The 25729-nt window shown below is 39.4% G+C and overlaps 1 protein-coding gene across 5 annotated transcripts in view; it reads left to right on the top strand.

Moving 5' to 3' along the window:
* The window catches only part of ADAMTS19 (ADAM metallopeptidase with thrombospondin type 1 motif 19), a 271308-nt gene that overhangs the window by 80098 nt on the left and 165481 nt on the right, over positions 1-25729 (top strand). For all 5 annotated transcript variants that reach the window (XM_025214090.1, XM_025214093.1, XM_025214092.1 and 2 more), the window contains exon 7: positions 6332-6375. In XM_025214090.1, coding sequence (XP_025069875.1) covers positions 6332-6375 — 44 coding nt within the window. The remainder of the gene's footprint in view (positions 1-6331; positions 6376-25729) is intronic.

Below are 25729 nucleotides of genomic sequence, written 5' to 3' on the forward strand. Positions count from 1 at the left end.
TTGACTCAAGAAGTCTATGGCCCAATAAGAGGTAAAGCGCTGCTTGACCTGGTACTGGCTACTGGGGATGACCTAATCGGTGACCTAGTGATTGATGGGAAGCTGGGTGACAGCGACCATGAGCTGATCACCTTCACCATCCGCCGTAAAGCTGGCAAGTCAGTCAGCAACACTGAAGTCCTTGACTTCAGGAAAGCTGACTGACAAGCTCAGGAGGCTTGTCAGTAAGGCCCTAAGGGACTGCGACCCCAGGTGGAGGGGAGTTCAGGAAGAGTGGTTGCTCCTCAAGGGAGCGATCCTCAATGCACAAGCTAATTCTATTCCATCTCGGAGGAAAGGCAGCAAGAGGGCACAGCAGCCCCACTGGCTCTCCTGGGATCTAGCAGACCTCCTGAGGCTAAAAAGAAAGGCCTACAAAGGATGAAGGATGGGATTCACCTGCAAGGAGGAATATTCTGCACTGGTCCAGTCCTGCAGGGAGCAAACCAGGAAAGCCAAGGCTGCAACTGAACTCCAACTAGCTTCAAGTATCAAGGACAATAAAAAGTCCTTTTTCAGATATGTGGGGAGCTGGAGGAAAAGCAAGGGCATCATTGGACCCCTGCTAAACCAGATGGGACAACTGACAACTGACGCTCAGGAAAAAGCCAACCTATTAAATGGGTGCATCGGTCTTTCATCAGTCACATGGGACGCCCATGCCCACTACAGGACAGGGAGATCCAGGTGAGGGAGATCCCCTGCCCCCCATCAAAGCTGACCTTGTGAAGGAACACCTTGAGAGGCTGGATACCTTCAAGTCAGCTGGCCCTGACAATCTACACCCCAGGATACTCAAGGAGCTGGCGAGCATCATAGCTCAGCCTCTGGCACGGATCTTTGAGAATTCCTGGCACTGCTCTGGTGTAGTGCCCAAAGACTAGAAGAAGGCCAATGTGGTGCCCATCTTCAAGAAAGGGAGGAAAGTGGATCCGGCAAACTACAGGCCCATCAGCCTGACCTCTATCCCGGGGAAGGTCTTAGAAAAAATTATCAAAGAGGTCATCCTCAACAGATTGGCCGATGGCAACATCCTGAGGGATAGCCAGCATGGGTTTGTTGCAGGTAGATCTTGCTTGACCAATCTCATTTCCCTTTATGACCAGGTGACCTATCACCTGGACAAGGGAGAGGAGATTGATGTTATATATCTTTACTTCAAAAAAGCCTTTGATCTGGTATCCCATGATCACCTCTTGGGAAAACTGGCCAACTGCGGCCTTGGGTCCACCATGATCCGCTGGTTGGGAAATTGGCTCTGTGGTCAGACCCAGAGGGTGGTGGCTGACGGAAGTCAATTGTCGTGGTGCCCTGTGACCAGTGGGGTTCCTCAAGGTTCTGTCCTTGGACCTATATTGTTCAACATCTTCATCAATGATGTGAACATTGGAGTCAGAAGCGGACTGGCCAATTTCACCGATGAAACCAAACTTTGGGGTAAAGCGTCCACACTGGAGGACAGGAGGGGGATCCAGGATGACCTTGACAGGCTCAGGAAATGGGTGGATGAGAACTTGCTGGTGTTTAACAATGAAAAATGCAAGGTTGTCCACCTTGGGAGAAAAAAACCTGCAGCATCCTTATAGGCTCAGCAGTTCTACACTGGCTAGCACTACAGAAGAAAGAGACTTGGGGGTCATCATTGACCACAAGATGAACATAAGCCATCAATGCAATGCTGCAGCTAGTAAAGCAACCAAAACACTGGCTTGCATCCGTAGATACTTCTCAAGCAAATCCCGGGATGTCATTCTACCCTTGTACTTGGCCTTGGTGAGGCCGCAGCTGGAGTACTGCATCCAATTTTGGGCCCCACAATTCAAAAAGGATGTGGAAAAGCTTGAGAGAGTCCAGAGAAGAGCCACGCACATGATCAGAGGTCAGGAAAACAGACCTTACGATGACAGGCTGAGAGCTATGGGACTCTTTAGCCTGGAAAAGCGCAGGCTCAGGGGTGATCTGAGGGCCACCTATAAGTTTATCAGGGGTGACCACCAGTATCTGGGGGAACGTTTGTTCACCAGAGGACCCCAAGGGATGACGAGGTCGAACGGTTATAAACTACTGCAAGAGCGTTTCAGCCTGGACATAAGGAAGAATTTCTTTACTGTCCGAGCCCCCAAGGTCTGGAATAGCCTGCCATTGAAGGTGGTTCAAGCACCTACACTGAACACCTTCAAGAGACAATTGGATGCTTATCTTGCTGGGATCCTATGACCCCAGCTGACTTCCTGCCCTTCGGGCAGGGGGCTGGACTTGATGATCTTCTGAGGGCCCTTCCAGCCCTAATGTCTATGAAATCTATTCCCAGGGCCTCCCAGTGCATTTGGTGTTACCACTCTTATCTTACCATAAGATATTTGGGACAGGTCTCATATCATCTCTGTGTCTGCATGTAACAGATAGAAATTAAAATTTTATTTTGTGTTCACATAGGTCTGTTTCAGTGCTGACAACACATATGGAGAATATAGATATATCAAAATGATGTTTCTGAAATTATCCTGGAGGAAGCAGAAAAGAATGGCCAAATGAGTCATTCATAGGTATAGCTAGGGCAACATAAATCTTTACGAAGGGGCCTAGTAGGTAATGTATCCTCATTCTTGGAAATTAAGAGATGTAATACATTCTTTTTTCAGTGTAAATCAGGAACTAAAAGCAATTTATTGCACTTCTCTTTTGCCAAGGTATAGCAGTACCATTTCCCCAAACACCCATAATAAAACTCTACAATGTATAATTTATCCATAGCCTGAATCAGCCAAGAAATGGGGAAAGCCAACTGTATTTATCTGAGAACAAAACTATTCAGTAAATGAAAAAGTCTTTTAGACATTAGTAAATTAAAAGGCCAGTGTTCTTTTGTCTCTGTTAAATGAAAGTGTACACTTTCCCTTTTTTCCTGTGTATAACACTAGTTATTCATGGTAGTGGTATATGACTGAAAACTTACTTTCTACACATTTATTTACTTCAGCGTAGGTGCCATATTTCTAATCATTTTGTCATGTTGCTTAACAACCCAGTAACTCTCTTGTGTGACATAGCATAAGACATGGCTTCTTTTAAAACTCAGTGCAAGTTTGGGAAGAAAACAAAACAAAACAAAACAAACTTTTTATCTTCTGTATCTGATTACAGTCTTTCCTTTGCCATTTTTAGCTTTAACTCTGAAACTTACTTAAATGGAATGCAAGAGTTTATCACTTTATTTTGTATCTCTTTGTGTATTTTCTGCTATTATTACACTGTTCTAATGATAAATTATCTGGCAGATGACTAGAAAACCATAATCCATCACTCTTTATTTACCACTCCATCTTTCTAGTGGCACTGGCTGTCTTAAGTGTCTGAAGCCTGTGCAACAAGGCTCTTGGGGCACGTTCTGGTTATGTTGGTTCTTGTTAGGAAGAGAAAATACCATGAAAACACCTTTCTATTCAATCATGCCCATAGTGTGCCCCAAGTCATGAACAAATGTAACATAGCCACTCTAATGAGGTGGGCAGTCCCAAGGCTAGAGTTGGAGTAGCACTGGGTGCATCGTGGGCATGTGCCAGGAAGTGGTTACATTGCCTTTTTTTGACATGTAGTGAGTCATTGTATTTTCACAGTGGTGCTGCATAGTGTGGTCCATGAAATTTGCTGTTGGATCCAAATCACATATGAGGGAGTGTTCTACATTAGTGTAAAATAAGAATATAATTTTTAGTTTTGCTGTATTTGTAAAAGCAATGCGGAACAGTTATTTTCCTTTCCCACACTAACACTGAATACCATTGTACATACAAGTGGACATTTTTGATCAAATGTAAGCAAAACAAAAGAAAATTATCTTTGCCTACTGGAATATATAGCACAATATCATAATATAGTAACCTTTTGAAGTGGAGTTTCAGTGGAGGACAAGAACCATACATACTCAATGAATAGTCACACTCAGTACTAACTTGGGAGTTAGTATTACAGTTTTGAATAGCAATGAGATTTATTAAAATGTAAGGATATGAAGACTATGTCTACAAGGTCATATAGTTGTTCCCATGTCAGGGTATATAAGTATCATTAGCACAATGAAAAAGTTAATACAACAATGTTAGCTCAGAGTCCTCTTATATGAATAAACTTTCTCGGGCTACTATTTCAAGAGCCTTATTCACAGAAACAATATGTAATAGTAAACTGATACAGAAAACAGGAATGTCACATATAGACTATGCAGGGATGTCTTTTGGAGAAATCAAATATTAGTCAGCTCATATGGCAATACAGACCTATGTAAAATGATATTAAAACAAGGCATTTCTGACTCAAGCAGTAGTCAAAATGACACAGGAATATAACTGCCTGTTATAAGATGTGAGGAAATGTATATGTATTAATGTATGTCCAAACTAAAAGCAGATCCGTAGGATTTCCTTCAAGTACAATATATATTGCTAAATTCAGCACCCACATTTCATTTTACAAGAATCTTCCATCTAATTCTTCTTTAAAAATAACAGATTAACTTTAAAATCTCTGGTCTTTCTAAAAGAAAGGAAATGCTTCTTTTATCTTTGATGACAAAAGGCCAAGCTGTGCCCTTGGATATTGGATATCTTTGCCCGTTTGATTTGCCATTTGTTTCAGAGAACAAACTAAACTACCCAGCTTTAAAACTAGCAGATGCTTATAAACATTAGGGTAAAAAAGTTGACATAAATTCTTGCAAGTAAATATACATACATCTAAGCTACAAACAAACTTTGCATTAGTCCCTGGAGAAGCCATTTTATCCTGGGGCAAAGTGTAATTGTTCAGTCATCCGAGTCTATAGTCCTGGGGCAACCCCTAGAAAGATTCCCAGGGAAAAAAAGTGTTACCAGTTTGTCCTGAAATATCACAACGTGGGTGCATCTATACATGAAATGATTTTGATGCAGTAAACTCTGGCACAGTTAGTGCTGAAATTGATTGCTCCTAGGTGCAGCATTTGTACGTGCACCCAGGACCACAGTACATTGAGCTGGGGCAGAGCAACCCTGGCTGGCATCATGCCCTGGGGGTTAGCCTGCCAGTCTGGTGCTGCTCTGACTTAGCTCAACATGCTGTGGAGGGGCTGGCTGTGGTACGAGGGTGGTCCACTGTCCAGTTAGCTGACAGACATCCCTGCACTGAAGCACCCTCATGCCCCAGCTGCCCTGGTCAGCATCTATACATGTGTTGCAGCAGAGTAAATAACTCCGGCTTAGAATAGTACTTGTGTTGGGCAGTACTGTCCTACAGTGTAGTTAGTAATTAGTGTACTCTGGCCTAATAGCTTCACATGTTTAGATGCTTATGCTTTACTACGAAGCTAATTAGTAATCTCTGAGATCATTTTCGGGTCATTTTTACTCTACTGCGCAGTAGCACCGACCTACTGCACAGTAGCAACAGCATCATGGTTAGTACCTGCCAATGCTACGTTGCCGTAGTGACAAGCCGCATCACCTTGTTGCTATGGTGACGTAGTGTCTTGTGTAGACACACCCAGTATGTATGAATGGTTGTCCCAGGATTCCCTCACTTAATGGTAGAAAAGCAGCTGTGCATTCAGATTCTCACTAAAACCTGATTGGAAGGGCGATGCATACACAGCTATCTCAGGAATTCTTTTGTTTCAGGACAGGCACAGGCACAACTGGTCCCAGGACAAATGCAAGCTCTGTACCTGGCCTTATGGATACATCTACAACAGAATAGGTATTTAGCTGCCTAAGGCAGCTTTTTCATGGGAAAACTGCGATAGCATTAGAAATTAGCATTAGCACAGGTGGCTTTCCAGCATATGATAGAATGATATTATGTATCATTCTAATCAGTGTTTCTTTTCTCTTGAGCAAAAATTTTATTTCCTGCAGTATTAAAGCAAATTGTGCTCTTCCTTCTGTTGCTAAGTATTAATGATGCTTTCTCTTAGAATAAAAAGTGAAATAAAAAAGAAGTTGAATTTCATAATGCTGACTTTATTTACAGTAAATTTCAAGTAATTTCAGAATAGAGAAATCACCAAGACTTATGACCCATGTAATTTAAATGTAAGGTACATTTTTGTCACCTGATTAACCCCACATCCACTTAGAGAATGAACCAATGCCAAAGCATTCTAGTTAATCCTGGCCTTTGCTTCACCATGTTGTTTGTTGAAATGATGGAGTTTTGTAGTTAGTTTTTAACCATACATTATTTTCAAATGGGTTGCACAATCATTCTTGATTTGCTAGCTTGGCTTGCTTAAAAACTTTCTTTTTTCCCCCAATTCTAGGAAGGATTTCTGTGTACATAAAGATGAACCATGTGATACTGTTGGTAAGTAAATGCATATAAAAAAACCATAGTAAGATGTATACAATCTGCATAAGTCAGCATTATATGAATACATATGTAAAGCTTAGTGAATACCTCAGTGTCTATGGATGCATATTTATAACTAGTTCGAATGCAAAAGCTATTTAAAATGGCAGTAATAAACTGCCTGAATTTATGCCCATTATTAACAAAATAATATAAACATGTGAAAATGTTTTGAAAATATTCATTTTAATAAATCTTTCATTGCAGTTATTTTAATGCCACCCTTGTAACGCATTAACACTGAATTTTTAAATGCTTTGAAGTATTTGAATTAAGAATAAGATAAACAAAATGTGTATATAATTTATTTAAGATATTTCAGATTTCTTTTTCATCAGAATATGGATGCTTTTTACTGCAGGGGTATGCTTAGTTCAGCATCTTTTGATTTTGGTTTTGCTAGATTCTGTATACCAGAAAGATGATTTGGGGTTTAGATTAGATCATGAGCAACTGTTTGATAAAAGGTAAGCAAAAGAAGTTTGATCTTTCAATAAATCATCATACAGTATGTTTATAGGCAAAGAGAGACGATGCATTCCAGGAGTGGTTAACAAGCTATAAATTATAGTATTTGCCAAACGAAGTAGATGAAATATGCTAATGTAATATCAACTGAAAAATTCACAGCTGCACCAGGTTGAAGGGGGAAAAAAAACCATGAACACACTAATACTGATACTCGTCTACGGTCGCCAGGAGAGCAATAAGTCAGTTTGTGCAAAGACTGATGAATTTGTACATGTTACTCCTCCTACATGATGCTTACAAGGTGTTCTTTCCAGCATATTACACAATCCAGAAACAGAGGACATATGAAAGGAACACTGAAGGATGGATTGTGTTATTGGGAGGTTTTGTCATGTTAAATTATAATTCTCCTCAGTGATGGTACTAAACCATCACCAGGTTTGGTGTTTATTCATTAAATGCCAAGAATACACAAGATGTTTTAAGATTGGACATGACTACCCATCTTAAATAAATCAATGTGTGCCAGGATTGTGTTTTTTAAATTTGCATGTATTTGTGTGGCAACAAAAACAAATTTCTAGGTAACTCATATTTTGCTCTACTCAAAAGTGATTTCTCAGTAAATATATTATTTTATTTTAGAAAAGCTGAGTGTTTTACAATTATTTGTGTGATAATTTTATGATTTAAGGTGAACATTAACCAAGAGCTCTGTTTACACAAGAAAAAAAGGTTTACTCCAAATCAAAAACAGGTGTTGTCAGACCCCTGAAAGATTTAATTTCACTCCTGATTCAGGAACAAAATACATGGTACAAATGACTCAACTATTGCTTTCATGAGGGCCTTGAATGTTATATACATCACTAGGTGAAAGCATATGTGAGTATGGGAAAAACTGCAATTTTATTCATATTTCAAGAAATCATTTTAGCAGGTTTATGTGGTTTAAAATCTGAGTTTTTAGGTCTTACTCAGAAAAAAAAGAGAAAGAAAAAGAACTTTACAAATCTTAATCAACCAAAAATATGTTAATACTTTTATTTTACAGCAAGACGAGTATTTTGGAAAGATATTTAATTTCCAAAAATGTTTTGGATTTTAGAATGCAGATTTTTTCTTCTGTTTTTCAAGCTTCTGTTATGTACTGTGGTATAGGTATAAAAGTTTGGAAAACTCTGCTATAGTAGGGTTTTGGCTTAGGTTCTCATTTCATGTTGTATAAATCCAAAGGAACATCAGTCCCTTTCTTCCTTAACTGATTTCACTTTCCAATAAAAAAATATAGCCTTGTGTGTTGTAAATCAGTATAGGTCCTTTGGATTTGGTGGAACTCTCTTAATTTTAATTGTTGCCAACTTTCACAGGCTTGGTAGAACACATCCTTGCTTGACACTTACCGTGCTGTGTGTCTGGATCCAAATTCATTAGGCGCGTGTGCTCTTAAATGTCCCCTAGTTTTGACTGGCTGTAATACTCTCCCTTCTGCTGGCTTCCATGGCCCTCTTCCTAGGCACAGGCTCTTTGTCCATTGTCCACAGAAGGACCAGTGTTGATCCCCATGACTTATTTTAGAAGTTTAAGCACAACCTTTTGGGAACATAGTTCACTCTTCAGGAACACACATGACAATCGAAAGCAAACATTCACTGAGCTTTGTAAAGGGTCTTACATATGAGGTCTTGTGATCTTTGATGTCTTTGCTAATGCACCACCTAATAGAAACAAATGATTGCATGAGAAGGTTAACTTCAACTATTAAAAAAATGAAGGTTTACTCCTAACAGTGGTAGAGAGAAACTTGAAAACCTGTACATGTGTGTACTGCAAGGACTTGGAAACCATGAAAATAAACGAACCCACTACTTAGGCTAGTCTCCTGTGTTTTGGATACAACATTACAAACTGAAAACGCACTTGGAGGTTATGTGAGCAGGTAGTGTTAAAAAAAACTGAGAGAGAAAAAAATCAGTTTTCCCCCTCAAATGTTTGTTTTGACCATTTCAAGGATTATTGATTACAATAAAAAACTATACATTTTGAGATGTAAATTAAGTTGTTTGTGTTCCTAATAGAGCAACATTGTCATTCTGTCACTTTCACCTGAAAATTGAATTTGTCCCCTTCCAATAAGAGTGGGTAGAACAGATTGTTTTTTCATGGACTTCTTGATCCTAAATTTGGATTCTACAGATGGTCTTTTGTATTCTTTGCATGTATTATCCTAGTCTTTACCTCTCCTTGGTCTTGCGGATGGGATGAGTAGTGTATGTATGTGAGCAAAAGCTTGCCTTTTCTGTGGCCTGGTTATTCCTTCTACTATTGTCTTCATTCTCCAGGGTTCCTTGGAAGAACAAGAAGGGCACAAGAGGATTTTAGATTAGAAGGGCATCCTTTCTCTTCATGGATCAACAATTTATTTTCTCCTCTTTGGCCCAAAGTGGGAAAATAAAAGCAAGCAAGCTGCCTGAGATTTTAATACTTTCTTTCTGTATCAGGCTTTTAAATGTACAAAAATAAATCCACCTAACAGAGGGAAGTGCTAGGTTTTTGCTAGTACTGCTAGTATCGTTTTAACTAATATTAACCATTATTTTTGGCTATTAATTATCCAACATAAAAGGCATAAATGGCACAATTGCTTGAGATTGAATCAATGACATACAGAAGCAAAGAAAGAACCAAGATCAAAGACTAAACCAATGACAGGCTTAGCAAAGGAACCCAGAACTCTCTCAGTTCCTAGGCCCCTGTGTTTAATCTGTTAGACCAGGTGTGTCTCCAGCATGTAAGATATGCCACTTAGCTAAGCAAGAACAAAATGTTGTTGCACTGAGTATTCCTTTCATATAAACCTCATACCACATAAGTGGTAAGTACTCAAAGACCAGTGAAAACATAAATATACTGACTAGGAATTTGGCTTGTTCCAAATGTGACAGGAAACAAATTTATTGTTCAGTGAAATTAAGATTTTGTAGTAAATCTGACTTTATACCATAAATACCTCCCATTTGCAGGTTGCTGTTTTAGTAGTTAGTAATGCCATATTTTCATTTTATAGTAAATTATTTGTTGCATTCCTTGGAGGCAGTCCTTTTTTTCTCTCCCAAAAGTGTATTGAAGATTGAACATTTCAAACATCAGTTGTTTGGCACCTGAATCTTATTGCTGTACTACATACTACAGTGATTCTTTAAGTCATATGTCCTCTCATCCCTTGTCAAAAACCCACAGGTGTACAACACATGTGCTACATAAAATCTTGTGATTGCAGTTAATGTTTTTGAAAGATTTATGGCAGCTAGTAAAATGGCCTAGTAACACTGATTGTTTTAAAGTACAAAAAAACCCTAAACAACAACACATAACCTATTATTTTTAGCTCACTTAAGGCCTTTCTTCCAAATCATTGACATAATTCTTGAACTTTTGTAGTGTAATTATCTCTGGATCTATAGAACAAATTAAAAATGATCTATTATGTTGAAATTCAGAGTCATTTTATAGGAAACTTTTGCTTGAGATAGACTGACCTCAGAAGTTTATCATTTCAGCAGTAACTTCTTACTGCAGCAGAGGGAGATATTTTTTATATAAACTTTAAGTCAAAGCACCTGTGCGATGGTACACAAACACATTTACTCTGAAACTGGTATAATTTTTTTGCAATCTCTCAGCTTCAGTTGAGTTCACTAAGTAACAAAATGTTTGAGGACCAGCAAATGAAACTTTCCCGATGCTTTACAAAAGACAGAGCGTCCAATGTTTTACTGATCTCAGAGGAGCATACGTGCAGTATTCTGGTACTTGTGGGTCTCTTTGAGAGGAGGTAATTAAATAGATGTTCCTGCCAAAAAACATTTCATTGCTGTGCAATTTTATTCTTTTTCAGCATTATTGTCTTACATGACATTGTATATTTTTAAAACAGAACAATACTTACTATTAGGTTTAGTAGCTTAATGTATACTTGTTTCATTTATTGAAACACGAACTATAAAAACATTGTTTCCTGAATGAATGTCTTTATCTTTAACTTGTTTGCTTGTATAGTGTTTCTGTGAAAATACCAAAATCACTATGCACAGGCAGCACAAGAATTGATGACTTTAAAGAAGTACCTACAATCTCTTGATGCCTTATAGGAATATGTTTCAAATTATTGTCTTTTAAAGCATTTTAACTTAATATCACTGAGTGCTGCAAATTAATAACAGAATATTCTAAGAGCTCTTGATTCAGCCTTGCCTACTAATGGATATAAACTAACATATTAGATATGAATAGCACCTATTAAAGATTCAGAAAAAGCCTACAAAATAAACATTTCCAAGCAAACTAAAACATACAAAAATGCTTTATTTTAATCTATTAAATGCTCATCAATGGGTTTTCTGTAACTATTTGGTAAGAATTGGATCAAAGTTATAAATCCTAAATAGCAAATATGTTTCCTTTTGTTCCATTGGGCAAGCAGAAGGCCCAGCCAATCAAAAGCTACAATATCGATAAGATCATCAGCCAGAACTTCTTCATATAGCATAAATTAATGCTTGATATACTAGGAAATTCATGAGGTCTACATCAATTTATCAGCCAAAGAAATTTTGTACAGTCATCAGAATAAATTTAAATAATTTGTATTCATATGTTGCTTCTTGTCTTATAGTTATGTAATACATAGACTTCAGTTACCAGAGTGACAATATAGTAGAGTAGAAGTGCACAAGGCAGCTACAAACTTGCTAGTTTAGATAATGGTAGCAGCCTGGCGACAGCAGCATTGTGCTCAACATGCTTTACTCTGCCAAGAAGCAGGTTCTTGTGTCCCTTTGCATTTCTCCTAGTCATTATAAGGCTGTCATTTAGTATTATAATAACTAATAACAATATTGCAGCAAGAAAATTTATGGCTTTTTAATATTGATTTGTTTTTCTTGTGACTTTGCTAAGGTGTCTTATTGAGGCCCCATTTACATATTACATCTTAGGCGTGACTGGTTAACCAGTTAATCACACCTTAAGTGGTCACCCACCCACATGTTCAATCAATTAATAGCAATTAATAGTGATAAAAAGAGGAATAAGCTACAAAGTTATTACACAAACTATGTGTAATAACTTAGTAGATGCTTCCTATCACACCATTAATTGAACGTGTGGCCAGGGACCCCTGTGGCTGCGACCCCCATCAGCTGATTGGAGGTCCCAGCTGGGATGGTGGGCCATGTGCATGCCTAAGCCTGGGAGCTCCCAGCTGACAGGGCTGCCAGCCATAGGGGCACCCCATGCACCCTGACAGAGGGGAGACTGTAGCTCAGGTGATCTCCCAGCTGATGGAGTGTCAGCTGAGAGGCTTCCCAGAGATAAAGTGTGTATCTGATTTATGATCACACAATTATGCTTTCTGCCATGCATGTATGGCATGACAGGAGATGCGATTGTGTGGATCTAACACTAGATCCCATTTCATCTTTACCTGCATGTGTGGAGAGGCCCTTAATATAACTTGACTTGTGGAAGTATGAAAGTTCCTTAGGAAGCAATTGCCATTTGATATGACATGCTTCTGTTGTATTAATAGTGTTAACACACAATCCTTAATTCATTAAAGAAAATCTGACTTTCACCATTTGCAGGCTAAAACTCCTGTTGATGCCAGTAGGAGTTATACATCTGGAAAGGCTGAAGGATAGAACTATAATTAGATGCAAGTCCAAGTAAATAGAAACCAGAAATTTAACTGAGGATATCATGAACTACCAGATTGATTAATGCCATTGAACGTCTTTGGTGAGGTTTCTCAGGGAAACAGGAACATGAATTCAAAAGGACCTCTTGGATTATTAAAGTCTATCTCTTTTTATAACAGACAACCACATTATATTATCCCTTCCATAAATTTGTCAAATTCTATCTTAAGACTAGTCAGATTTGTTTTTACTTTTACCAGTGAAAAAATCATATTTGCTTTTACTTTTCAGTAGAAGGCCGTTCTACAATCACATTCCTTTGTTGGTTAGAAACCTCCTTCTGATTTACAACTTAAAAGCATTTATGGACAGTTAATACCCATTTGTTTGTGTCATGAAGAAACTATAGTCCATTTCTGATCTATGCACAATGTTAACTGAGGAAGGTAAATGTATTTTTTGTACATCAGTCGGGGCGGGGGGGCAGGAGGGGTAGGGGGTGTTATTAGTACATTAAAATGAAATACTTGTATTTTGATCATTCTTTGTTTCTTATTTGGATTTAGAAAGTTTGCAATAGAGCATCTGTCTGTTGCATTTAATGTGTGTAGTAAAATCCTGACCCCATTATATTTAATGGCAAACTTCCCATTGAGTCAATGGGGCAAAGATTTTGCAAAATCCCTGTGGATGCAGTGGACTTGTATGTATGTTTTCATATTGTAACTCAGAGCACAGCTGTCTTGCAATATTTTGGACCGTATTCTGGTCTCTGTTCAGTGATTATTAAACATAGGGTACTCTGAAATAAATTAGTATGACACAGGTCAGAATCTCTCTCGCTGAGTGTATTATGGCACCATGATAGCAGTTTAATAGTATTAATGTTTTAACTTGCTTTTCACTATAAAAGCTATTTTTGAGCACCATACAGTCACCTTTCATAAAAATAGGAGCCTTTTTATATTTAATTTTTATCAGAGTTATATTACTTTAGGACTTGAGAAAATTGAGGAAATTCAGATTAGTTACTCAGGGAGTTCAGAGTTATGAATATCTGAAAAGGTGGGTTTTAACTTTCTAAGATGCCTTCAAACACTGTTTTTTTAAAGGCTAACTTTTTGATCATTGTATTGTAAAAGCCTTGTAGTTTGTAAATACATAGAGAAAATTAAAACATCTGAACAGTTCCAGAAAGGCTTTGTGGTTAAATTTTGGATTTATTTACAAGAGATTTCTCAAAATCTGTTAAAATGCTCATCTTGAAAGCAATTAGTAAATCTATAAGATGTTATTTTGATGACATTCTGGTGGTGGTCTAGAAATTGGGAGACCAAAATTAATGAACATGTGTATTTAGAATAAATATGTGTATAACAGGGATACCAGTAATTGCCCTTAATAATTATGCCATTTTAAATCAAAGAACATTTCAAGACAATAGTAATCAAGATAGAATAAAGAATAGCCATCTTAATTCAGCAACTCCATTACCTCAGGAAATACTTTATTTAGATAATAACTAGTTAAAATCATGATTAAGGTTACATGCAGCTTGACTCTTACTGTTATTACTTTCTGTTATTTATTCATAACAATCCTTTTATATACAAGTGCTGTCATACTTAACACATCTTCATTTCCAAGATGAATACAAATGCTCATCAACCACAATATAAGCACAGAAATATCGATCTTTTCTCTTGAGTCATATCATTAGGTGAGCATCTCCAACTCCTACCCAAACCCTCCATTTCAGCTACCTATGCATTCACATTCAGAATCCTGTTTCCTATATTCCATGTACATTTCAGTCTTAATGCTGCCAAGCCCATTTTGCATATCTTCCTCAAAACACTAACTATAGTCAGAAAATATAGTCTGAGGAAGCTTACTGAATATATTTGCTTTGGATAGAAATGCACAAGATGGCATGACAAAGGATTAATCCATTATAGTTTCTGCTTATCTTAAATAACAAGTTGTAATATATGTCTAGAATATACATCACAAGTACTATAAACAATGCCTTGTTTCTAATTTCATTTTTCAGTTCTTTATTGTAGATTACTGATTAAAAACCATTAAATACAATTTCAACTGAAAAAGTGTGTATAATGGCATATGGAAAAATAGAGGAGGGTACACTACAAGAAATGATTTGTCAGTACCTGTGATTTCAGATAACCCACACAAAATGTATGGATCAATAACAGAACAAGAAACAATTAACAGAACAATTTATTCTACTATTCTGCAGTAAAGTAGATTACATTGTTAATTATTTCCATGGTAATAATGATCTCTTTTATTTTTATTTATTTTATTTATTTATTTATTTATTTTTACACCTTCAGGCTATTGTTCCATTGTAGTATTATAAAAATGTGTTGGCAACAACTCCTGATTTTAAGTGTAATCAGGGCATTTCTAAATTTTCCCATCTGTATCTTTAAGCTTGTGTTAAGGAGAACCTTAAACTGTGATTCCTCTCACTTAAAACAGTTTTCTAAACTCTATGAGGGATTACATCATTATCATTTAAATCATTCATTAGGCAGGACAGACCCCAACTTTAAAGATCTAATAAGTCTTTTAACTTTATATTATTAATAAAGGCAGCTTACAGATATAACCCCCCACCCCAAAACAGCGCTTTACTTTAAACTTGGCACATCTCTGCACCGAACCAAGTGTATGCCTAGAGGAGGCATTGTATTGGTTTAACCTGACTCACCCAATATCTGTATAGATCAGGCACTTCAGTGGGGCTTTTTTGGCACTTTTATCTAATAGCTGATTCAATCAGCTATTAGATAAGACAGCCAAATACCCTGCTAATGTGCTGCCTCTGCTGGTAAAGTGGGCTTTTTGGGGGGTGGGGGTGGGATTCACATCTGTCTTCAGCCAAAAACAATAATTGGGTGGGGGTAACAGTGTGTTTTTATCATCTTCCATTTTAGAGTACATGGATGGTGTGTGCTATTAAGGACAGGAAATATAGCCAAGTTTCTTCAGTTAACTAATTCTGTTTTCCATTGCCTGTACAGAACAAAGTGAACTCACACACACCAGAGAACCTCCCAGGAAAATTCTGTGTGGAAGAACCTCTAGTGTAAGTAAGGCTTTGTTGCCCAGTACACCAGCCACCCCAGATACTGCACTTGCCTCCTCACCAGAGCCTCACTCCCCATTGTAAGCAAAAGGCCTTGGCACAGGGGTAGAAGGAGGAAGCAAGAGACAAATAAGGGGTCAGGAATAGGAATGAGTTTGCTATGTCACCTTTCCTGTTTGCAGAAGGCTTTCACCAGAGAAGTTGCAGTTCCAGCTTTAACTTAACCAGCTGCTAAGAATTAAGGAGTAGCAACTGACACCCTGCCAATGCTCCTTTTGCTAAGTGAAGCATAGAATTGAGTCTTATGTAATTTTGTTTATCCCATGTACTGAAAAATCATCTCACAAGCCCCCAGCAATTGCAAGATTTTTAAAATAACCAGTTTGAAATGTTTTTTATTTGCATTCTAGGTTTTAAGTCTTTAGGGACTACATTTTCAGCTTTTCTCTACAATCCTGTGAACTGGAAACTTTTAAAAATGAAAGCTGCAGAAAAACAGGGTTTTAAGAACTACACCAAATATTTCAATATTCACACAGTCAGTATGTTTAGTATTGGGAAATTACCAGTATACTCCACAGTAGTTTTTACTTTCTGTCATAATATATTATGCTTTCATATATTTCACAAATAATTCAGCTATAGAGGGTGCATCTACATGTGTGCTTTACTGACTAATTAGCTTTACAGCAAAGCTTCATCATCTACATATGCACCGGTATTAGGGTGCAATAAATTTATTAAGTTTCTTGTAAGATAGTACTGTCGGGGATGGTGCTATCTTATGGCGGAGTTGTTTACTGCATTACAGTGCACTTGTGGACAGTGAACAGGACAGCACTTTGAGCCAGGATGGAGGAGTCCTGGGCTGGCAGAAGGCTCAGGGAGTCAGCCACATGGCTTCATAGTTTCAGCATTCCCATCCCCCAGCCAGCCCCTCTGCTGCCCAATAACACCACCTGGAGCCTGGGACTGACCCCCCGAGCCTGCGACCAGCCCGGGGATGCTCTGCCCTGGCTCAAAGTATTGCTGTCCCGAGCACACGTGTAGATGTTGTGCCTGGGAGTCCATTGATCTTAGAGCTTTGGATTGGTAGGGCACATCCCCACAAGTGTGCACATGCAGGTTGTGATGGTACTACAGACTGCATACAGTGCACATACACTCGTGCACTGCATTGCTATTTTGCAGGACGGTGGTGTTCTGTTTTGTTTTTTCACGTGGTGGCCAGGCTCCGAGCAGCTGGCTCATCACTGCTGCTGCCCCAGGAGACCCCCATGACTCCAGGTAAGGCTGCTGGGGTCAGCACCTGTGCTGACTCCAACCTCTCCTACCCCACCTGGGTTCCTTTGCCACATGCTGGAGCACACAAATATGTTCCGCTGCTATTTGTCCTGTAGGAAACACACACTCATAGGGATGTGCCCTTAGAGTTTGACAGACTCCTACAAAATATGAAGAGAGAGAATCTAATGCTCACCAAGATTTTAACTATAAAACTATATCAGCACTTGTTCACTGAGATGAAAAAATTGTTAGCAAAAGGACAAGAAAGTCCTAATACATTTTAGCTCAGAGGTATGATTATAAAAGCTTGTTACAGTTGTGTCCTCTAAGAAAGACTTTGAATGGGGAAGATGATACCATTTCAGTGTCCATTGGCTTGACTTTTATGGCGCACTTCCTCTCTTTCTTTTTTCTGCTTAAATACTTCCCCTTCTATTATATTTTTCTTTGAATAGCGCCAGGAGTATTTTGTTTGAGAAGTATCTTTTTACAAGTGTATAAGTGATTTTAAATATATTTTAATAAAATGTATATACAAATAGTGTGTATTATATACATACATAATAGCAGCATGATAACTTTAATAAAAAAAAATGTCAAGCCCTTTGTCATAAAAATTTTAAACACAGTCTAATAAGGGTTGTTTTTCATGTGTGGAAAGGTTTATTCTCCTTGTTTAATGGCCCTGTTTCCCCCCTCAGTCCCCTATAAAATCTGGGGGAGGAAGGGAAAACATAGTAGGAAAAGCTCAGAGTCTACAGGACAAACGTCTACAATCAATTTATAAACTGTCCATACTGTTTTTGAAGCTGTGCCATTGACAACTGTTTATGCACAGCTATTGCTAGCAAGAGTATAGTTGTCCCATTCATTACAGGGATTTTTTCTCCTGTGGAAAGCTATGTCCTCTAGATACTTTATAAAGCCATGTAATAGCCTGTTTAATAGAATAAAGCTCTTTATGCATATTGAACATAGAAAACTTTTAAAGAAAATGTGTCTCTCAAGCACTTGTTTCTAGAGTAAGAGAGACATTCATAGCAGTCCACTCACAGTGGGCCAAAAACATAACTACTTTAAAGAATATTTTAGATTATTTTTGAATGCCTCTGTTTACAATATCACTTCATCAGCCATTTCAGACGCACTTTTTACACATTAAAAAGTGTGTTTTATTTGTGCCATCATGTTAATTCTTCAATTTTGTAATATACAAATTAGTTCTGTGTAACCCCAGTAAATATGCAATTTCAAGGTTCTCTTTGAACTTCAGACTTCAATTTTATTTTCCATTATTCCGCTGCCTGTACTTGATGTGTAGCTCCTTGATAATTAGCTTTAAAAAGAAGTTCAAAAATGAAACAAATGATTTAAAGGTAAAAAATGTGGCTTCCTCTCCTTCATTATAACATCACTGTCTCAGATACAGTCAAAATGGAACCCTATGAATAAAACAAATTAGCAGTGAGTTGTTTCTGGTTACCAGTAGAATTTGTTCATCATTTTTAAGTAGCTCTTTTCTGTACATGTGCATCTTGTTTTTAGAAGAGTATTTAGTAATAACAATAGTTTATGCAGTCCTTCTATCTGAGGATCTCAAATTTCTTGAATTACATTTTATAAGGTGCTGACAGACATGGGGGGAAGGGGGAAACCTACACTTTGTTGAAAGAAGCAGAGTGTTGGTTTGACATGGCTTTGGTCTGTATAGATCAGGTGCTTCAGCAGGGATTTTTGGTGCTTTTATCTAAAGCTGATTGATTAGCTGTTAGATACAAGCACCAAAAAAGCCCCACTAAAGCACCTGGTCTATACAGACGTTGGGTGAGCTGGGTCCTACTAATGTGTTGCCTCTTCTTGGCTTGTTGTGGGAGGAAACCGAATCTAAAGTGCCATTTTGGGGTTTTTTATGTCTGTTAGCAGCCTTACTACCCCAGCAATGTAATAAAATGGCATTATTCCCATTTCACAGAGGCAATTTTTAACTAGCAGACTAAATTCTCTTTAAAACCTAAATTGTAAGCCAGGATATTTGAGTCTCAACATTCCTGTGTTGTTAGCAAATAATCAAGAAACTCAATGGCAAAATATGTGTCATATACACCCTACTGGTTAGCTCACATGAAGATAACAGCCTATTCCTGCTATCATTTATTACCATTTTTATTCAAATGTAAATCAACCCTGAATTTAAGACGATCCCCCACAATAATTAGATTCTATACATGGAAAATTTATAAATGTGTTATCATTTTCTAGGTATAGAATCTAATTATTAGAAGCTGGCCTTGAATTTGTCCCCCTCCCACTGGTGCAGTAGAGAAAATAGTAGTGGTGGGGAGGGGTCAAATGACCTCCCCTTGCCCTCTCCTTTCCCCATACTTATTTGCCTTGCAGCCCTCCTACTCCCTCTGCAACCTGTACCCTCCAACCCCCAGCTCCCCACAGCCTCTGCTCTTCCCCCGCATTTGCCACAATCTCTGCCCCTCCTCCCCTGCTTTGCAGTCTGTGCCTCTTCCCCTCACCACCTTCTTTCTCTCAGATCCTGCTTAGGCTCTGTTCATAGAATCATAGAAAAGTAGACTACAATCAGTTTTCAGACCTCAGGAGGTCATCCAGTCCAAACCCCTGCTCAAAACATGACCATCCCCAACTATATCATTCTAGCTGAGGCCTTGTCAAGCTGGGTCTTAAAAACCCCCAAGGATGGAGATTCTACCACTTCTCCAGGTAATGTGTTCCAGTGCTTTACCACCCTCTTAGAGAGAATTTTTTTCTTAATATCTAACCTAAACCTCCCTTGCTGCAACTCTGTTTCCTCCCAGAGCACAGCATGTGGAAGCTTAGCCCTTGCCGGGCCATGCAGTAGTGTCAGTGGTGCTGATTGGCTGGCAGGGCAGAGAGTTTCCATATGCTTTGTGCCACAGACAGAGCCCAGCTGGAGCCAAAAGCAAGCTATGTCTGATAGTAAAGGGGGGGGGGTGGAAGGGATGGTGGACTTAGGGCTACAGTCAGACCCACAGCAGCTGTCTACCCCACCTCCCACTTTGTATGTGAACCTAAGATGAGGGCCCCTCCCACGCTGATTGGGGAGGGGGGGCATTGTCTTACATTTGAGTGAATATGGTACATTACCTGAAAGAGATCTGTACAGTCGATCTGAAAGTTGTGATTCTCCTGAGTTTCATCGTCTCCTGAGGATGACTCAGATGTTTCCATAAACTTTTTTTTCCCTGATAGCTTTTTCAAAACTTGGGAAGCAGTATGCGTAAAACTATACAAAAAGGTCAAGAATGTTATTACTCAGCTGTCAGGCACAAGAGCTTTATTGAAGACAGGCAGCAGTTTGTGTAGATACTTTTTTGAAAAGACACTGGTTAACTATAATGGACTGCTCATATAGTTAGTGCATGATGGTTTCTGGCACTGCAACAACCAATCAAAGGATAAGTGGGTTTAATCAAAAGATAGGTTGGTTTATTGTTGCAGAGACATGTGCATAAGTATTTGAACTTATATATTTTAACGTTTATAAGATTTCAAATAAGTTACTTAGAAAAAACCCTGCCTCAGTTGACTAGTGTCTTGTTGAAATAGACATGGGTCTTAAGGAGAATTTTTAATGAGAGAAATGTAGCAGATAAGATTTTCTTGCACTGCAGATGACATAGGGAAAAAAGGCATGAATCAAGTTATGGGAGTAGTTCTCTAGGGCATCAAAGCTAGAATGTGTATTAGAAAAAAGAGGTTTGGGTTGACATGATATATAGCTAGGACAAATAAGTAAGAAGAGGTGGTTTTTCATAGACATTAGGGCTGGAAGGGACCTCAGAAGATCAAGTCCAGCCCCCTGCCCCAGGGGCAGGAAGTCAGCTGGGGTCATAGGATCCCAGCAAGATAAACATCCAAATTTCTCTTGAAGCGTTCAAAATAGGTGCTCAAACCACCTCCAATGGTGGCAGGCTATTCCAGACTTTGGGGGCTCGGACAGTAAAGAAGTTCTTCCTTATGTCCAACCTGAGAAGGTCCTGGAGGAGTTTATAACCATTCAACCTTGTCATCCTTTGGGGTGCTCTGGTGAACAAACGTTCCCCCAGATCCTGGTGAATACCCCTGATAAACTTATAGGTGGCCATCAGATCACCCCTGAGCCTGTGTTTTTCCAGGCCGAAGAGTCCCATAGCTCTCAGCCTTTCATCATAAGGTCTGTTTTCTGACCTCTGAGCATGCGTGTGGCTGTTCTCTGGACTCCCTCAAGCTTCTCCACATACTTTTTGAATTGTGGAGCCCAAAACTGGACTCAGTACTCCAGCTGTGGCGTCACCAAGGCCGAGTACAACGGGAGAAATGATGTCCCGGGATTTGCTTGAGAAACATCTATGGATGCAAGCCAGCATTTTCCTCTCTTTACTAGCTGCAGCATTACATTAAAAGCTCATGTTCATCTTGTGGTCAATCATGACCCCCAGTCCCTTTTATCTGTAGTGCTAGCCAGCATAGCACTGCCGAGCCTATAAGCATGCTGCAGGTTTTTCCTCCCAAGGTGGAGAACCTTGCATTTTTCGGTGTTAAACACCAGCAGGTTCTCATCTGCCCACTTTCTGAGCCTGTCAAGGTCAGCCTGGATCGCCCTCCTGTCCTCAGGTGTGGATGCTTTACCCCAAAGTTTGGTGTTATCAGTGAACTTGGCCAGTCTGCTACTGATGTCTACATCGTTAATGAAGATGTTGAACAAAATAGGTCCAAGGACAGAGCCTTGAGGGACCCCACCAGTCACAGGGCACCATGATGATTGACTTCCGTCAACCACCACCCTCTAGGTCTGACCACGAAGCCAGTTCCCCAGCCTTATGGGGTATCTTGCAGGACCTTAAAGGCAAATATGAGATTGTGGCTGGCTCACACTTGCTGCGCTGTCAATGGTATGCCCTGCCTGTTCCTTTTTTGCCACATCTGGGTCTACTTGCCTGCCATGATGTGGTGTTGTCTCAGTTTTATCTGGAGGTGTTGTTCAGTGATATCCCTTGGACCCCAGGGGACTTAACTGGAACTTTTTCTGTGGGGCTCCTCCTTCCCTACGCTCCACCCCTTTCCACTCAGGTGGTATGGATCAGCCTTAATGGTACCTGGGTATGATAAGGGTGCTTTTTCCTCCCATGTAAACCCTGATCATGCGGCTACTTGCAGGACTATAGCTGCGGCTTTGTCAACTAACAGAATGGTAAATGAACAATACTATAACCAAAACAGCATGAATGACATGGGCAGGGTGATGATACCCACCATGTCCAGTGCTTTGCCTCAGCACTTGAGGCTTCTTGAGGTGGGATTCACTCAGTTCCCATGTAATCCTATGTTGCGGGTATACCTGGGTTGAACTGGTGCCTTGGGCTGGCTAGCATCTGGCCACATATTGTAGTGTTCCATGAGGCATTTCCTCACACCTTTGCGACCCTCATGGTTCTGACAACTCCCCACTGGAAGGTTTTGGGTCCACGGCTGCTCTGGTGGGTTGGACAGAATTGAATGTTTCCCAAATGGGTTCTTCCCTTCACTGGGTCCCAGCAATGCCCATTGGGATGACCTCTTCCCACCTCCAGTTGACCTGTGCTTTCCTATAGGTGGAGTGGTGAGGGGGTGAGATCAGGATTGGACATGGTCCCCTTAGCCCATCTGCTGCTGCTCCCGAGCTGTTACCTGGTTCTTTTTCCCAGGTACCTGGATGTCCTCGGTGTCTTTGGGCTTGCTGGGGGTTTCCATCCCAGGGATAATATCTGGCTTCTGGGCGGCAGGTGAGCATGCGCTCTGGAACTCTCTGGGTGCTCCAGCTATGGGAATGGCATCTCACTGCCTCTCCCAGTGGAGATGCTTCACGGGGATGCACCAGCTTCATAATGGCTGTCGGGGGAACATCCAATGGGGCAGCATCCAATGGGGCATCCTTTCCCCTCCCTGTGGTTTGGCTCCAGGGTTCCTTTTACACCTGGAGCCTCCCAGTATCGGACCAATCTGCAGGACTTCTTCCAGTCGCGTGGTGCCAGCCAATATGCCTTTGGATTGGCCAGCTGGATGCTGGTGCCACGGTAAGTGGGACATGAGCCTGTCACAGAGATCCTTTAACTTGCTATACAATATGATAGAAGAGCACAGGATTAAAAGTGGGGCAGTATGGTTAGGTGTAGGGCCCAACAGGTGATTTTAGCAGCTATTGTTTATGTAAATTGAGCAACTCAGTGAACAGGAATCTTGTTAATCTAGATAAAAGATAAAGACCTGAGTAAAAGCTTTAGTTGTCTGGATAGTAGGATGAGACTTTTTAGTTACCGTACTTAAGGGTTAAGGTTACCGTAATTAAAGTTCCTGATAGACATTACACTAAAGATGCAATTAATCAGTCAACTGCATCTGAAATAATGGCCTGGCTACATGTTCAATCAGTTAATGGCCTGATAAAATGTGGAATAAGCCACAAAGATGATGTACAAAATATATGTAATAACTTTGTGGCTTGTTCCTATCACACCTTTAATTGAACCTGTGGCCAGTGCTCCCAACCTCTGGAGTATACTAGCGCCTTCCATGACTCCCATGTGCTCCAGTCTGAGAGCTCCTGACTGGGGCTGCCAGCCAAGAAATGCACCAGGCACTCCTGCAGCTGGGAGCCCTGAGCACCAGATGGGGGCTTCCAGTGGGGAGAACACGGGGAGACAAGCCACTTGCCACTTGCTAGTGCAGGGAGATCCTGGGATAGGTTTCCCCATCCCCTGACAATATGGCATGATGGGATCTGATGCTACATCCCACAATTGCACTTCCTGCTATACACATGTGGCATGTTAGGAAGCATGATTGTTGGGATTCTGCAGCAAATCTGAGCATGCTTTTAAATTAACATCTGTCTCGGGCATTATTCTTTCCCTCCATAGTATCGGTATGTTTTGATTCAAAGGTAAGATTTAGCCTTCAAGTTACAAGAGTATTTCAAAATCTGGTCAATTTAAATAATGTTTCTTGGATATGGAAACAATTCTAAACGCAGTGAACATTTTTGGATTTTCTTATGTTGTATTTTATACAACAATCTAATAACTTCTTGTGAGCTAATTATCACATTTTTATTTTCATATGAGCATTATAGGAGATATGTACAGAATGGCTCAAATTTTATTATACCCATATGCAACAGAATACCAAAATCTCATGATTTTTTCAAATTTCAGAAAGCATTTAAGCCTTGCAATGTGAAATCCATGCTCGCTCATTAAATATTCTACTGGTTTGATTTGTCCAACTGATTTATAATCAAAATTCCTATGTTAAAGATATCAGGTATCTTTGGTATAAGTAAAGTCTATCAAATTAGTGGAACTCCTTAAGTATACCTACTGTATTTAGGCTCTGTGAAGTGTAATAATATCTATTTATACCAATATGATTGTTTATCATACTATTGTGTGAAGTGTGCTTTTTGCTGCCTTGGCCAAGGACCTTTAGTGTTATGCAACTAATTTTTCTAATTCCAAACTCAGTGATTTGTTTGATGTGTTCCAGACATATTTAAATATTGTTTAAATCAACAAAGCTTCTCTGTGCATAATTTTTAAACAAATGTGTTTAATATAGTTAGTGCCTAAGTAAAAAAAATATATATTTGTAATTTAAACTGCCTGGCAGTAGCAGCAAAATATGCAATTGCAGAACTGTAACCAATTGTTAGGAAGAGGTCATCTCCCCCTAAAATGAAAACAAATTGTGTTTTGCAATAGTAGCAAGTATTTAAATTGTAACGCACTATACTACAAACCCTGCTGTAGTTTACCTGGCAAATTAAGCTTTCATTTGGCTTTTTGGCAAGAATTACTTCTTTTAAATTTAGCCTAGAGCTAGCAAGCATTATTTTTCCACAAAGTCAAATTGTGTTTTGTAGCAGAAGCTGCTACTGCTGCTAAGTCTGCAAGACTTTAAAAGTTCCCATTCAAAGTACTCTGACTAGACTGGAAAATTAGTGTCCCTGGCCTTTCTGGAAAAGAGAATTGCTTTTAAATACTTGACAAGCTAAAAAATCAACATGCAATTTCTTCCTTCACCTTTCATTACAGTCTGTTGATCATACCACTTACAGACAATAGACTTACTTGTCTACCAAGTTTTTTGGTCATTTAAGAAATTCCATGTGTCAGACCTTTTATTTGTCCCAGTGTTAGTAATTTTTAAAAAGATGTGCTAGGACTGGTCATTTTCTACCATTCTTCTTTTGGAACACTAAAAAAAATATCAGAAGTATTTAATGAATTATTTCCTGCTTCAAAGAATCTCACAAAGGATTATCTTCTCTCAAGATCAACACCTTCTCCCATTGTTTTCCATTATATTAAGACAATAGACTGTACTTAGCAAATATGGCCACTGGTTCTATTCACCAGCTACTCCAAGGCTACCTCCTGAGGTTATGAGAAGATACCATATTCTCTCAAGTCATGTAGGCTTTACTTCATAGGAAACTATTGAAAGAGGGCATTTTGTCTTGCTCTAGACTCAAGCTGACATCTGCCTGCAGTCAACTTAGTCAGAAAAGGTTACTTGGGTTTGGTACTGAAGAGTCAAAAGCAGCCACATGGTGATGGTAGCCAGATCACTCCACTGGCTACAGAAACTAGCATGACTTAGACCAGTGATTCTCAACCAGGGTGTCACGATAACCTGGAGTGCCTTGAGATTTTTTCAAGGGTGCTGTGTG

Source organism: Alligator sinensis, unplaced genomic scaffold (assembly GCF_000455745.1).
Source record: "Alligator sinensis unplaced genomic scaffold, ASM45574v1 scaffold1001_1, whole genome shotgun sequence".
NCBI classification, from domain to species: Eukaryota; Metazoa; Chordata; order Crocodylia; family Alligatoridae; genus Alligator; species Alligator sinensis.